We start from the raw sequence: 12,999 nt of genomic DNA on the forward strand, positions 1-12,999 counted from the left end.
AGAGAGAGAGAGAGCAAAGAGGCAACAACAAATGGGTGAAATTTTTTCGTCATTTTATGCAAATGTATAAGGTTGTGTACCATAGTGTCTCGCCTCTCTCCAATGTCACTGCACTTTAATTCTAGTGATCTTTAATTCTAGTGATAGATTTGTTACGAAAAAGTTAGGGCTTAGAGTTATAAATTTGCGTCTCCATCATCTTTCGTCATGTATTTTCTCTATCTCTCATTTAATGGGATGATTGCTTTCCAGTGGTCACTGCATCTTCAAGAATAGAACAAATAATTTTGTTTTACAAGGTCTTTTTATGTTATGGATAATCTTTGAACCACTTTTTATGGACTGGGCTCGACAGAATAGGCCGGCCAAACCTCTCGAAGCCCAATGTGCCTAAGGCCAATGACATCTCAACAAGGTTGCATATCGCTGAAACCCGAGCTTAAACAGTGAGAGTAAGCGAGTTTCCAACAATACCTTTAGCTCCCTGGTCAACCCAATCAGCTTGCAAAACCAAAAAGACTACATAATAATTGGAGGTCCACCTGTCTTATCTGAAGCAAACCAAATTTCTAATAATGTGGAATTTATTCTCGATTTTGTGAAACTGATAAGGATATATTATCCTTTTATATTTAGAAGTCATTTAAATTGTAAATACTCTACTCTATAAATAGGGATAAAAAATTATTGTATGGGCATGATCAATTACATATTGTTACTTTGTCGAAATTATCAGAGAACAGTTATGAACTAGATATCATTCTAATCAAACCACATAAAAACTCTCTTGCGGATCATTTATTATTTGTGCTATTTGTTTCTTTTCTTTGAATTCGTATTTATTTTATTAATGTGGGTCGATGAATCACGGTCGACCAATTTCAAACGTCGACATTTTATTTTTTATTTATATTTTATATTTTATGATATTTGAAAAATATTAGGTGCCATTGGAGTTTTTTTGTTTTTATTTTATTTTTAAATATATATATATATATATATATATATACACACCCAACCCAATCACGAGCCCCAGTTTAAAAGCCGCCATTTTCCCTCCAAATTCACTTGGTCTTGTCTATCTAATCCTTTTCAGGTCAAGAACTAGCTAGGGTCCCTCCAAGATTATTCACCTCTTCTCCAACATGTTCAAAGCAGTTTGTAAGTAAGATTTCCATTTACATCATTCTCTTCCTTTCTTGCCTTTGTTTCTCGAGAAAATCTTCCGCTTCTCAGAGCCCTGAATAATCCTTTTTGAGTTTCTTGAACAGCTCTCTTCAGCCGGAAGAAGACGCCTCGTCGTCCGTTCAAGGACTTCTACGCCGAGTGGATCGACACGCTCAAGAACACCCTCCTCCCGCCACTCCGCCGCTCCATGTCCTGGTCCGCCTCGCCCTCCGCCTATCTCCTTCCGGCCTACGTCGACATGATCCACCGTCATCTCCAGTCCTACTACGATGCCCTCGACGTCGCCGCCTCCGACGACGTCGCCCAGCTTCTCTTCCCCGACTGGCGCAACTCCCTCGAAAAGCCCTTCCTCTGGCTTGGCGACCTCCACCCCTGCCTCTTCACCAACCTCGTCCGCTCCTTCCTCGAGTCCAAAGACTCCGACGTCGACGTCGCCGAACCCTCCCATCTCTTCGACAAGCCATGGGAGATTGTGATGGCGTGGAAGAATCCGACGGAGGCTTTGATCAAAAGAATCGATGAGATCGAGCGCGGGTTGCGGCTGATGGTGCCGGCGCTGGTGGCGAGGGGTAGGGCGGCGCAGGCACTGCTGGCGGGGAGGGTGGGGGCGGAGTGGGGGCGCTGCGAGGGGAGGAAGGAGGCGGCGAAGGCGGCGGTGGGGGAGGCCGTGAAGGCGGAGATGGAGGAGATGGCGAGCGTTTTTGTAGACGCGAATCGGGTCCGGCGGAGTGTGTTGGCGGATATAGTGAGCGCCACCAGCATTTATCAGGCGGCTCTGTTTCTGGAAGGATTGTCCCAATTCCTTGTTGGGTTTCGGGACCGTGAATTGCTGGCGGAGTTTGAGCGCTGCAAGACGCCTCTCAACTGGTCATCGAATTCGACTGGTACCGGATTTTGACATTTTTCCCGCATTTTCTCTCTTACTTTCTTGCATAATCGTGATTCGTGAAGCAGAGCAACTCTGTAAATCCTCGTCTTCATTTGCGAAAATTGTGTTCTTCCATTCTTCACTGGTTTACAACAGAGAATGTGATCAGGACGATGCTAATGATAGAGATATCTTTTGTTTTTTTGTTTTTTGTGGGATCGTTGTAATTTTAATATTTGCTGTTCAGATATATTGATTGATAATCAGTGGGATTAAGGGACCATTCGACCCCCCCCCCCCTTAACTAGTCTCGGGGTTTCATCTTAAGATTTGTGGGTATTATTTTGTTTCTCTTCATTATAATAATATATAATATAGAAATTAGATGGATAGAGCAGTGTAAATTCACCTCATTTTCATATCTATTTCCTTCCATCCTTCCTTCCGTTGCTCCGCCGAATCCTATTCTACCCAATCAAACCTCACCTAAAAATGCACCTGAAATTATATGTTTAAAGGCTAAAAAGGAAAGAAAAAATAAATAAATTTGAGTGGACTTGAAATTCATATTTCAACCAAAAAAAAAATCCCCTTTCCAACAATGAACTTCATATTTCCTTCCGTTGTTTATTGTTGTTGTTATATTAAATAAGCCAACTATAATTATCTATAATATTAATGGCCATTTATTAACATATCCTTTTTTTTGACAGAAAAATATCTTTCTAAAATTTTAATTACTGGGAGTAACTGGGCCATTCCCAAAACAAATAGACATTGCCCATTGGCATTGGTGACTGGTCCGGCCGGCGGAGTTTGCGAGAGAAGGTCAAGCCAAACTATTTAAACTAATCTCCCATTATTGTCGTTGTTGTTATCTATCACACCACAATTTCATTTTTCTTTCTGTTTTTTGTGTGGAAACAGTCAAACCAATTCAACCTCAACGCGTTGTTAATCACGAACTGTTAGCGTAACGCAAGCTAACCTCTAAGTGTCTTGTTTTGTGTTAAATAGATTGTATTTTAAAATATTTTATTTATTATTTAAATGCTAAAAATTTACAATACCTAACATTAACAGTACAAAATATAAATACCCATTAATTATTAGGTGTCATGTATGTTCCCTCGAAATTTTCAAGATATATCGTATTTAAAACAATCATGAGCGACGTGGCAACCAAGAGGGAAACATCTCATCCAATTGTGCAATGGGACAACTACTACTACTACTACTACAATAATTTACACACACTCACGCTCATGCTCGCGCAATTTAGATGCACCGTTGCCTCGCTTTCTTCCCGACTAATCTCCGTCACCGCACCCGCCTATTCTCTGAAAAATGTCGGTTTCGCTAAGGGCTCCGCCGCACTCCGCTCTCTCCTCTTCCTCCTCTCTCCATGTAAAGCCCCCTCCTTTCCCCCTCTTCTCTATGTTTCTATGAAAATTATTGCGTGTCCCGATGGATTAAAGGATTTTGATCGCTGGAACAGGAGGCCGGACTGAGGTTCGTCGTTTGCTCTGTAAGACCAAATTTCAGCTTCAAGCCTCGCAGATCGTTCCCTCCAATCCGATCTTCCACTGGCTTCTCATCTTCTCTCGACACTGGTCTCTCTCTCTCTGTGTGTGTGTGTGTGTGTGTGCATATATACACGTGTTTGTATTGATTGTATGCGATGTGATATTAGGTTCCAGCACCGAATTCGACTCAGTGTCGAGCTACAGCGAGATCGTCCCTGATACCGTTGTTTTCGATGATTTCGAGAAGTGTGTATATATGAAATAGACTTACTATCCAAATTTCCCCTTTCCCCCCTTTTTCTAGGGTTCCACTGATGATTTACGGAATTTTTGGTTTGGATTTGCTCTTTTTTTTTTTTTTTTTTGTTGCAATTTTCAGGTTTCCTCCTACTGCTGCCACTGTCAGTTCTTCCCTCCTGCTCGGTATCTGCAGCCTCCCGGATACAAAATTCAAGGTAAGTAATCAATACCACAACATTGCAGTTACATGTCTCAAATATTATATACACATCACATAGATTTTTCCTGTCTTTCTCACTCATATAGTTAGGACATGAGATATGCATTGCTGGGTAGTCAGATCAGAAAGTACTTTGGCATGTATGTGCTTTAGCTTGTGGATGTGATTGCTTTTCCTATACATTCATTTCCTGGATGTAGAGTGCTGTGGATATGGCATTGGCTGATTCTTCATGTTACGGGCTGGAGGACCCAGATGTCCGCATGTCATGTTTCTTTAACAAGGTTTGTATTTACTTTATGAGTAGGACAGATAATTACTATCAAATACATAAATGTACATGCATACATGGCTAATTTGTTGTCTGACAACTGAGCTTGCTAACACTAGGCTTTAGTAAATGTTGGTGCTGATCTTGCAAAGCAAGTACCTGGTCGAGTTTCAACAGAGGTGGATGCCCGTCTTGCCTATGACACACAAGGCATTGTCAGGAAGGTATTTATATCTCTCTCGAGTGTTTATGTTTTCTTTCTTTTTAATCTTCGGATGTTCTATAATAAAATGTGATCCTCTTTTTTTTTTTTTTCTCTATTGTCTGCAGGTTCATGATCTGCTGAAATTGTATAATGAAGTTGAGGTCCCTCCAGAAAAATTGTTGTTTAAAATTCCCTCAACTTGGCAAGTGAGTATTTAAAAGTGAATGTGTCTGTATTCATAATAGTCAGAACTTCTTGGCACATGGATCTGGTTATTCTTTGTCTGTTGTCTGTAATGTGTTGGTTACTACTCAGGGAATAGAGGCATCAAAATTATTGGAGTCTGAAGGCATTCAGACGCACTTGACTTTTGTTTACAGGTACCGTGTGGATTGGCAACTTGTCCTTCAAGTACCATATGCTGGTTTTAGAAACAATTTTTTTTTTGGTTAGTTTAGCATAATTCCCCACTTGGACCTCCACTCATCAAGTGATGCTTAGTCCATCATGATTAAATTAAACTCATGCTGGCTGGTTCCATCGAATGTGGCAAGCATAATTCAAAAAGAATGAATATATATCAATTGTGTGAGACTTGAATTTTAAACCTCCTTTGTGTGGGGCACTATGCAAGAGCAGAGAAAGTTTCCTATAATCTCAAAAGTTTTGTCATATATAGGATGTATCCTGCTATGAAAAGAAATGTTCTTCATCCAGCTACAGGCCTCTTAGGCTATATATATGTGTGTGTGTGTGTGTGTATTTAATTTTTTATTTTAATGTGATCTTTTTTCTTCAGCATCTACTCTTTTTATCCTGCATATCAAGTGGCAGTGGTTTGCCACAACTATCTTCTTAGTAAAACATGTTTTAGATTGAATCCTTGACCTACTAACCTATTGATATTTGATACAATTCAGCTTCTGCCAAGCCGCAGCTGCAGCTCAAGCTGGTGCTTCGGTTATTCAGATTTTTGTTGGCCGCCTTAGGGTAACACCATTTAGTTATGAGTAAATTAAATTATCTGGAAAACATTCAGTCAGGTGAAATCGATATTGTGCACGATTACTTTTCAGGATTGGGCGCGCAATCATTCTGGTGACCCTGAGGTTGAAGCTGCTTTAAGAAGAGGAGAAGATCCTGGGTTGGCTTTGGTTAGTTATACAGCTTACTGCTTTGTGTAATTCAATATTTCAAGTGTAGCAAGTAAGCATTATTGCTTGTGTGTAGGGTGGCCATTGTTTTAATGTTGTTGCTGCATCTGTTAGCATTCTTTTAGGATATATGTTGAGTGCATCAATTTCTTTCACTCTTTGCTACGAAAGCTTGCCAGATTAGGATTCTTGTACCGTGGAATTGCTCACTCACCTAGATAAAACAACATTTATTTTCATAATTAATCAAAAATCAATTGTAATAAAAAAAATCAGTTGTTTCGTTTTATTTCTAGGATGTCGCTCAGGTTTACTAAACTTAGATAATATACACTTTTGATGTTTGATTAATATTTTAATCTTCCATTATCTTTTAATTCAGCCATATCTCTCCCTTTCTTCATTTGGTTATGCTTCACTTTAACCATCATATCTTGATTCTATGAGTGACATCTTTAGCAATCATCCCTGTCTTTTTGGATAATTGATTTTGCCTAGAATCCACGTTGAAATGATTCCAAAATTTTTATATTTGCTATTGGCTACCAAACTCTTTTTCTTAATTCAAATTTGGGACTGACTGTGATAAAGAGTAATATCTTCAAGATTAGTAATGTCAAGGAAATTACTCAATCCATAGGTGGAGTTGCAAATATATTTATCATCATCATCAACTACAACTTATCCATGCAAAAGAAGAATGTGACAAATTTTATATTGGATGCCCTTCTTGACTCAACCCTCAAGCGAGGGAATAATGAGATAAAGTTTCAACATCTTCATATGGAAAAGTTTCATGAGATGGTGGTAAATGAAGATAAATTAATATGGCCATGATCATCACAGTTGATATTGTGAAATCAATATTTACAACATGGAAACATGGATTATCTATATTTTTACATATTCTACATCTGTTTTATAGACCTTTGTTCTTAATCAATATGGAAGTCTGGGTTTTAGAATTTTTAAATCAAGATAGTTTGAGAGAATAAGAACCATTAGTAAAAGTTCCTATTTTCTCATTTTTTATTAGATTGTAGGTAGTCTTCTTTAAACTTCAAATGCTTTTTACATATGTAATAAGCAAGCAAGCTTGTTTCCCATAGATCCCCTATGGTTTGGGCCATTTTCACGTAGATCTCCTGTGGTTTACTTTTACCATTTAAGGTTCCTACGATTTACAATTTTATAGTGATCCTCCCCCCCTCCCTCAATTCTCAAGTCCCAATGGGTCCCTATGGTTTATTTTTGGTATTTAGGGCCTTATTAGTTACTTTAATTTTTTGTTAACTAAATCTAACATCAAAGGTAACCCATTTGGGCTATTGGCTTGATGGGGAGGGGTCTTTGAAAAAAAAAAAAGTAAACCATAGGGACCTTAAATGCTAAACATGAACCCCGGGGTCTTTGCATGAAAATGGCTCAAATCACAGTAGGTATGGGTGGAATTTAAACCCCCCCCTCCCCCCAAGGGAAAAAAAAAAGATGGTCTTGTGAGGTGAATGAATGTATGGAATGAAAAAAGTTTTTGGCAATGGATGCAAAGGAATTAAAAAAAGCTTAGGCATTTGTTCATTATAATGGCCTTAAATGTGATTATAATTAAGATGACGAGAGAGTTAGAATCCATGTAGCTAACCTCACTTGCTAAGATTAAGACTTGATATATGGTTGTTGTTTCAGCTATAGTTGATGAACTTTATATTTTTAAGTAGAACACTTGCATAAAAGTGAACCATAAGAGCTTATTCTTTTCTCATTTTTCATGCTCCGAAATTTTCTTCAAGGTTAGATCAATAGTAAATGGATTTTAGACTTTTAAATGTAATATCAAAATTTAAGGATTGGGTTTTTAGTTATGAAATTTGAATTTGGGGTTTGCTTATGACCTCAAAATGGAATTATTTCTGGAGTACCTTGCATTTATTGTGGTTACCACCATGATCTAGGTTACTTCAGTTCCTTAATTCTATAGTTTTCTTATCCACCCCCTCTCTCATCCCTGAATAAGAAACCTAAAGCAATGCTTTCTACTACCATTGGAACACAACAAGGTAGACCTTGTTGTAGGAAACATGGAGACTCTGAAGATGTTGTATTGTGTCGGATATCGTGTTAGACATGCACTGCAAAAATAAATCAACTCATATTTAAGCCAATATTTACTTGAATGGGGATTAATTATTTACATTGGTTTTGGTGGTGGTGGGTTTTGTGGTCAGAGAGAGAGTTGAGGGGGGAGGTATCAAATGGAGGGATACAGAGGTGGAGAAGGAAGAGATCAAGAGGAGGAAAACATAGATGAACAGAGGGAGAGAGAGACCAGGGAGTTGATGAATAGAATGGAGGAGATAAGAGTAAGGGAAAGCTTGAGATAGGAGAGGAAGGAGAGAGATGGGGCTTATGTTGCCATCCTGGTGGTTGGAGGGAGGGAGGGTCATATGTTGAAGGAGACAAAATCCAGGAACTTTGACCAAAAAGAATGGAAGCTTTGATTGGCAGAAGCCCTTGATGAAATTAGTGCTTAAATTAGGGAAGATTTATACTTCTATCCTTTCACCAAAAATGTTACTTTTGAGATTTCAATTTCTTTCACTCGTTGCACATTCATCTCTGCTCAAACCAGACTTTCTTGAAAGTATTCTGTGAGTTGGCAAATCGTTATTTGGGGTTCCTATACTTGGAATAGAGTTAACCTTTGACTATTTTGCACATGTTGCCTGTTAAGAACCAACATATGAAAGTACTATTGTCACTAATGAGCCGCACTATGAAACTTTGACATAGAGTGGTTTGAGTAAAGTTTAAGAGAAATCAAAGTGTTTGAAAACCAATTGGTTTTATCCCTTGCTAAGGCACCTAATGGAAAGATATAGTCATACAGATCAAAACAAAATGTTTTCTGTATGGTGTTTATAGATTTGGAAAAAGCTTATGGCAGTCCCTAGGGAAATCCATGGAGGGCCTTATAAAAAAAAGGAGCTCTGATTGCTTATATACAAGTTATTGATAGTATGTGTTGTGGAGCAAAAACATGTGCCATAACAGCATAACCCTAGGAGGAGATATTAAGGTTTTTTCAATTTCGATTTGGTTTACGTCATAGACCTGCATTAAACATTTGCTCTAATCGTGGATAAACTCATTAAACATATCCAGGTATAGGTGCCTTGATGTATGCTACTTGTAGATGCCATTTTGTCATTGTCTTGGTGAATGAGACAAATGAAAGAATGATTACTTAGCTCAAGATATGGAGGAACACTTATAGATCTAGAGGTTTTATGTTGAGCAAATTGAAAAGCAAATATATGGAATGTAACTATAATAAAAATATAAGTATGGATGATGTTATGGTGAAACTTGAAGATTGTCATCTAAAAAAAAATCAATTCAAATATCTTGGATCAATAATCCAAAAATATAGAGAAAGATTAATTACCCATAAAATTAAGACATGATGGTGGAAATGGAAAAGTGCACATGGCATGTTATATGATGGTAGATTTCGTTAAAATTAAAAAGAAAATTTTATAAGACAACTTGAGACTAGCTTTGTTGTATGGCAATAAAGTGCTAACATGTGTGAAAATCTAAACATAATAGAGATGAGGATGTCACAATAAATGTTCGACCATACGAGAGAAGATAAAATTAGAAATGAGGTTCTTAGTATTAAGGTTGGAATGGTTTCTATTGAAGATAGGATGTGCGAGACATGATTAAGATGGGTTAATAATATGAAAGAAGACCAATAGAGGCTCCTATGATGGGAGTGGACAAAATGAAGCAATTCTTTAGTGGAATAGGTAGACAAAGATCAGGAAAAAGTTGGTGGGAGACTATTAGGTATGATATAAGGGCTTTGCAAAAGACATGACCTTTGAAGTGATTGGCAAGCTAGAGTTTAACTAGCCCCACCTAGTAGGATTAAGACTTGATATGTTGTTATTGAGTTGTTGATATGGTTGATGCTTGGCCACATAAGAAAAGATAAAAAATATAAATGAGGTTATTTTTTATAAGATACAGAGAAGGTTATCTCTAATAAGGTTGGAGTAGTGCCTAACTGCCTATTAAAGACTATATAGTTGAGATGAGTTCAATATAGTTTTAACCATATGAAAAGAATACTAATACATGTATATGTGAGAGTAGATGGGATGGACGAAGTCTATAACAATAGAGGTAGAGGGAGACTGAAGAGAACTTGGCGGGGAACTTTAAGCATGATAAGAGATATAATTTCCCTACAAAAAATATGTTCATGGATTGAGATAATTCATCATCATCAATTGCACCTTATCCAAACCAAGTTAGGTTCAGTGGCACAACATTCATAATATTAATTGACTTCTAAACATCATATTGATAATACGAATCCAAGCAGAAAAACAATGTGGCAAAATTTTATCCCAGATGCCTTTTCTAAAGCAACCCTCTAGTGAGGGAATGATGAAATAAAGTTCCAAAACCATCTTCATATGGAAAAGCTTCATGAGATGATGGTGAACAACAATCTTGTAGGCAATTCCACTTGTTCAGTTAAGAGTTGGTGTTGTAATTTCATTTTCTTTTTTCTTTCTTTCTTTTGGTCATTTTCTTTCTTGCATTTTGGTGCTTGCTACAATTCACAGCCAGTTAGCTTTATCTATGCTGCCACTGTGTTGACTTAATTGATTAGAGTTAGCAAGCTTTAATTTATGAGCTCAGGTATAATATCCATTTCTGCAGGTGACAAAAGCTTATAATTACATCCATAAATATGGACATAAATCAAAATTGATGGCAGCTGCAGTGCGTAACAAGCAGGATGCTTTCAACCTTCTGGGGTAACTTTGTGATGACCTTAAATTGTTGCACATTCAGGAATTTGACAATTTGACAGCACGACAACTAACTGGTTGCTTAACTCTATGTTGTCTTTTTCAGGGTTGATTATATCATCACACCATTGAAGATACTGCAATCTCTGCAGGAATCTATCACACCTCCTGATGCTAAATTTTCTTTTGTGAGGAGGTTATCCCCGCAATCAGCTGCAACCTACAATTTCACTAATGAAGAGGTCTGCTTTTTATTTACTTTTACCTTATTTGACTAAAAGCTATGGGGAAGTTTCATTAAGGAATTACCATGATGCTATCTATGAAACAGGCATCATGCAATATTTTAAATTTAGAAATTTGAAGTTGCTGAAATTTTAGAAATTTGTAGAGATTGCTGGGGGCTAATGGAAGCTGATAGTGTATGTCTTGAGTTACATCCTTTGTTGGGCCAAAAACCATTTCGTTTTTTAGTGGAAAAGCTTCAGCAAGTTACAGAATTGACTTCAGCAGCAACTTTTTAAATACCATCAACTCCCTGTTTATTGATTAGTTAAAACATTAATCCAGCCTTTGAAGTTATTCTCTTCCATTCTTTTTTTTTTAAAAAAAAAAAAAATTCATTTCTGTGGTTTATTGATAAATGAAGCAAGTAATATACTCTTATTTCAGCTTACAAAGTGGGACCAATATAGCTTCGCATCAGCAATGGGCCCGGCGGCTGTGGAACTTCTATCGGCTGGATTGGATGGCTACGTAATTCAAGCTAGGCGGGTCGAAGAGTTGTTCGGTAAAATCTGGCCACCACCCAATGTCTGAACTGCTGTAACAAAACCACCTAACTGGATGTTGCCTTGATGAAATAAAATGAGAAATCTGGTTCAAAGTGCAGTTGCTGTTCTTCCTTCCCGCCTCCTCCTTCCCTGAGATGCTCTTTCTTTTCCCAAGTCCCCGGCTCAGCTATGTTGTTATCCCCGAAACATGTTTTCACAATATAAAGTTATGCAGTTAATGATAAAATACTGCCTTTTACCTTTTGCCGGTGATATATGTACATATGTTGAGATGATTCGTATTCCATGAGTATCAATTGGTGCTTCTGGTAATGATTGGATAGGGGTGATCAATATCTTCTCCTGAACTACGAAATGCTTGAAAACCTAGCCGATTGCACAGAGCTTACATCAATTGTTGGTAACGTGGTTGGAAACTTTATATATTTATTTGGTACTCTAATTTGTCTGATTGCCCCAAGATTTGTATAGTATTGATGAGGTTCAAGACTTACTATCTTCAGATGTAGATTAGGGCTCCGTTTGGCAATGCGATTTGATCGCTTGTAAGTTATTAGTATAGCGTTTAAGTTAGAAGACTTATTTTCTTTACCTATTTGGGTTTACCAACAGTTTCAAAGTTGCATAGCTTAAACGCCAAAGGAAAGCTCTGGGACAGTAGCTTTTGCAAAAAAGCTTCTGAGAGCTTTTGGAGTTGACCCATAAAATAACGATTTTATCTTATGCCAATTTCAATATTTACACTTTCTGTCTCTATACATTCTTTGACCCTCTTCTTCTCCTTCAACTAAATCCTCTTCTTCCGCAGCATCTGTGCCTCCATTATTGCCATTGTTGGATTTTCTCTCACAACGGTCGTTGTCATCGACCATTGCCGATCGTTGCCATCCCTACCTAGCGTCGTCCAAAAAACTCTTTATCGTTGCCTACCTAACACTGTCATTGTCGCCCAACTCTGCCATTGCCGGCCAATGCTACCCAAATATGCCCAACGTTACCCATTGCTGCCATTGCCTCTAACGTTGCAAGTTGCCATCGCTGCCTCCTGCTTCTATGTATATATATATTAAAAATTTTTATAAATTAAATCTAAATTTATACATAAAGTTTAAAAATTATATATTTTTAATTTTTTATAATTTATTAAATATAATTGTAAGTATTTTAACAATTAGACATCAATTTATTTTTTAAAAAAAAATTATATTTTCTAAATTTTATTTACATTATTCAATATCATGTTCATTTTAATTTTTTTGTTAAGTTCTAACAGGTAATCAGTTTTTTCAAATCAAACACATAATTTTATACTAATAGCTTAAAAACACATTTATTTAAACATATTATCAGTTTAAACGCTATCTAACTTAAATTTTATTACACAATTTAAACACTACCTAGTTTTTAGCTCTTAAAAAAAAGTTTAGCCAAACTAAGCCCAGTGGCGGAGCCACAAACAGCCAAGGGTGGGCAACTACCCACCTTAGATTTTAAAAAAAATTATTATATATAATAATTTAGTATTTTTTAATTTTTTTTCTAAATGTCCATCCTAAATTTTTAAAAAATTCTAAATTTTGGATATATTAGTCTATGAAGATAAGGGTGCCGAGTGATTGCCTCTTATTGCAAAAAATCACCAACCACAATGGCTGGTTGCAATTCCCAGTGCATTTACGCACATTACGTTTGGCCAAATTAAAC

The 12,999-nt window shown here is 37.1% G+C and overlaps 2 protein-coding genes across 2 annotated transcripts; both read left to right on the forward strand.

The window, feature by feature from the left end:
• The first annotated feature begins 1,031 nt into the window (after positions 1 to 1,031).
• LOC127787239 (protein INAPERTURATE POLLEN1) lies at positions 1,032 to 2,670 on the forward strand. Its single transcript, XM_052315187.1, has 2 exons — positions 1,032 to 1,161; positions 1,272 to 2,670. The coding sequence occupies exons 1-2, from the start codon at positions 1,146 to 1,148 to the stop codon at positions 2,084 to 2,086; spliced, it is 831 nt and encodes a 276-aa protein (XP_052171147.1). The 5' UTR covers positions 1,032 to 1,145; the 3' UTR covers positions 2,087 to 2,670.
• Positions 2,671 to 3,275: 605 nt separating this feature from the next.
• Positions 3,276 to 11,628, forward strand: LOC127787240 (uncharacterized). Its single transcript, XM_052315188.1, has 13 exons — positions 3,276 to 3,463; positions 3,555 to 3,669; positions 3,750 to 3,828; positions 3,962 to 4,037; positions 4,243 to 4,326; positions 4,433 to 4,537; positions 4,644 to 4,724; positions 4,834 to 4,898; positions 5,439 to 5,508; positions 5,595 to 5,672; positions 10,410 to 10,507; positions 10,608 to 10,743; positions 11,174 to 11,628. The coding sequence occupies exons 1-13, from the start codon at positions 3,404 to 3,406 to the stop codon at positions 11,318 to 11,320; spliced, it is 1,194 nt and encodes a 397-aa protein (XP_052171148.1). The 5' UTR covers positions 3,276 to 3,403; the 3' UTR covers positions 11,321 to 11,628.
• The last annotated feature ends 1,371 nt before the right edge of the window (positions 11,629 to 12,999 follow it).

Source organism: Diospyros lotus, chromosome 12 (genome assembly GCF_014633365.1).
Source record: "Diospyros lotus cultivar Yz01 chromosome 12, ASM1463336v1, whole genome shotgun sequence".
In the NCBI taxonomy this organism is placed as follows: Eukaryota; Viridiplantae; Streptophyta; class Magnoliopsida; order Ericales; family Ebenaceae; genus Diospyros; species Diospyros lotus.

What these genes read in the sequence shown, in the direction of transcription:
- LOC127787240 (XM_052315188.1), top strand. Translation starts at nt 3,404, where the DNA reads ATGTCGGTTTCGCTAAGGGCTCCGCCGCACTCCGCTCTCTCCTCTTCC. An exon ending in TGTCATGTTTCTTTAACAAG is followed by an intron (nt 4,327 to 4,432) that starts GTTTGTATTTAC and finishes TGCTAACACTAG; the next exon opens with GCTTTAGTAAATGTTGGTGC. An exon ending in ACAATTTCACTAATGAAGAG is followed by an intron (nt 10,744 to 11,173) that starts GTCTGCTTTTTA and finishes CTCTTATTTCAG; the next exon opens with CTTACAAAGTGGGACCAATA.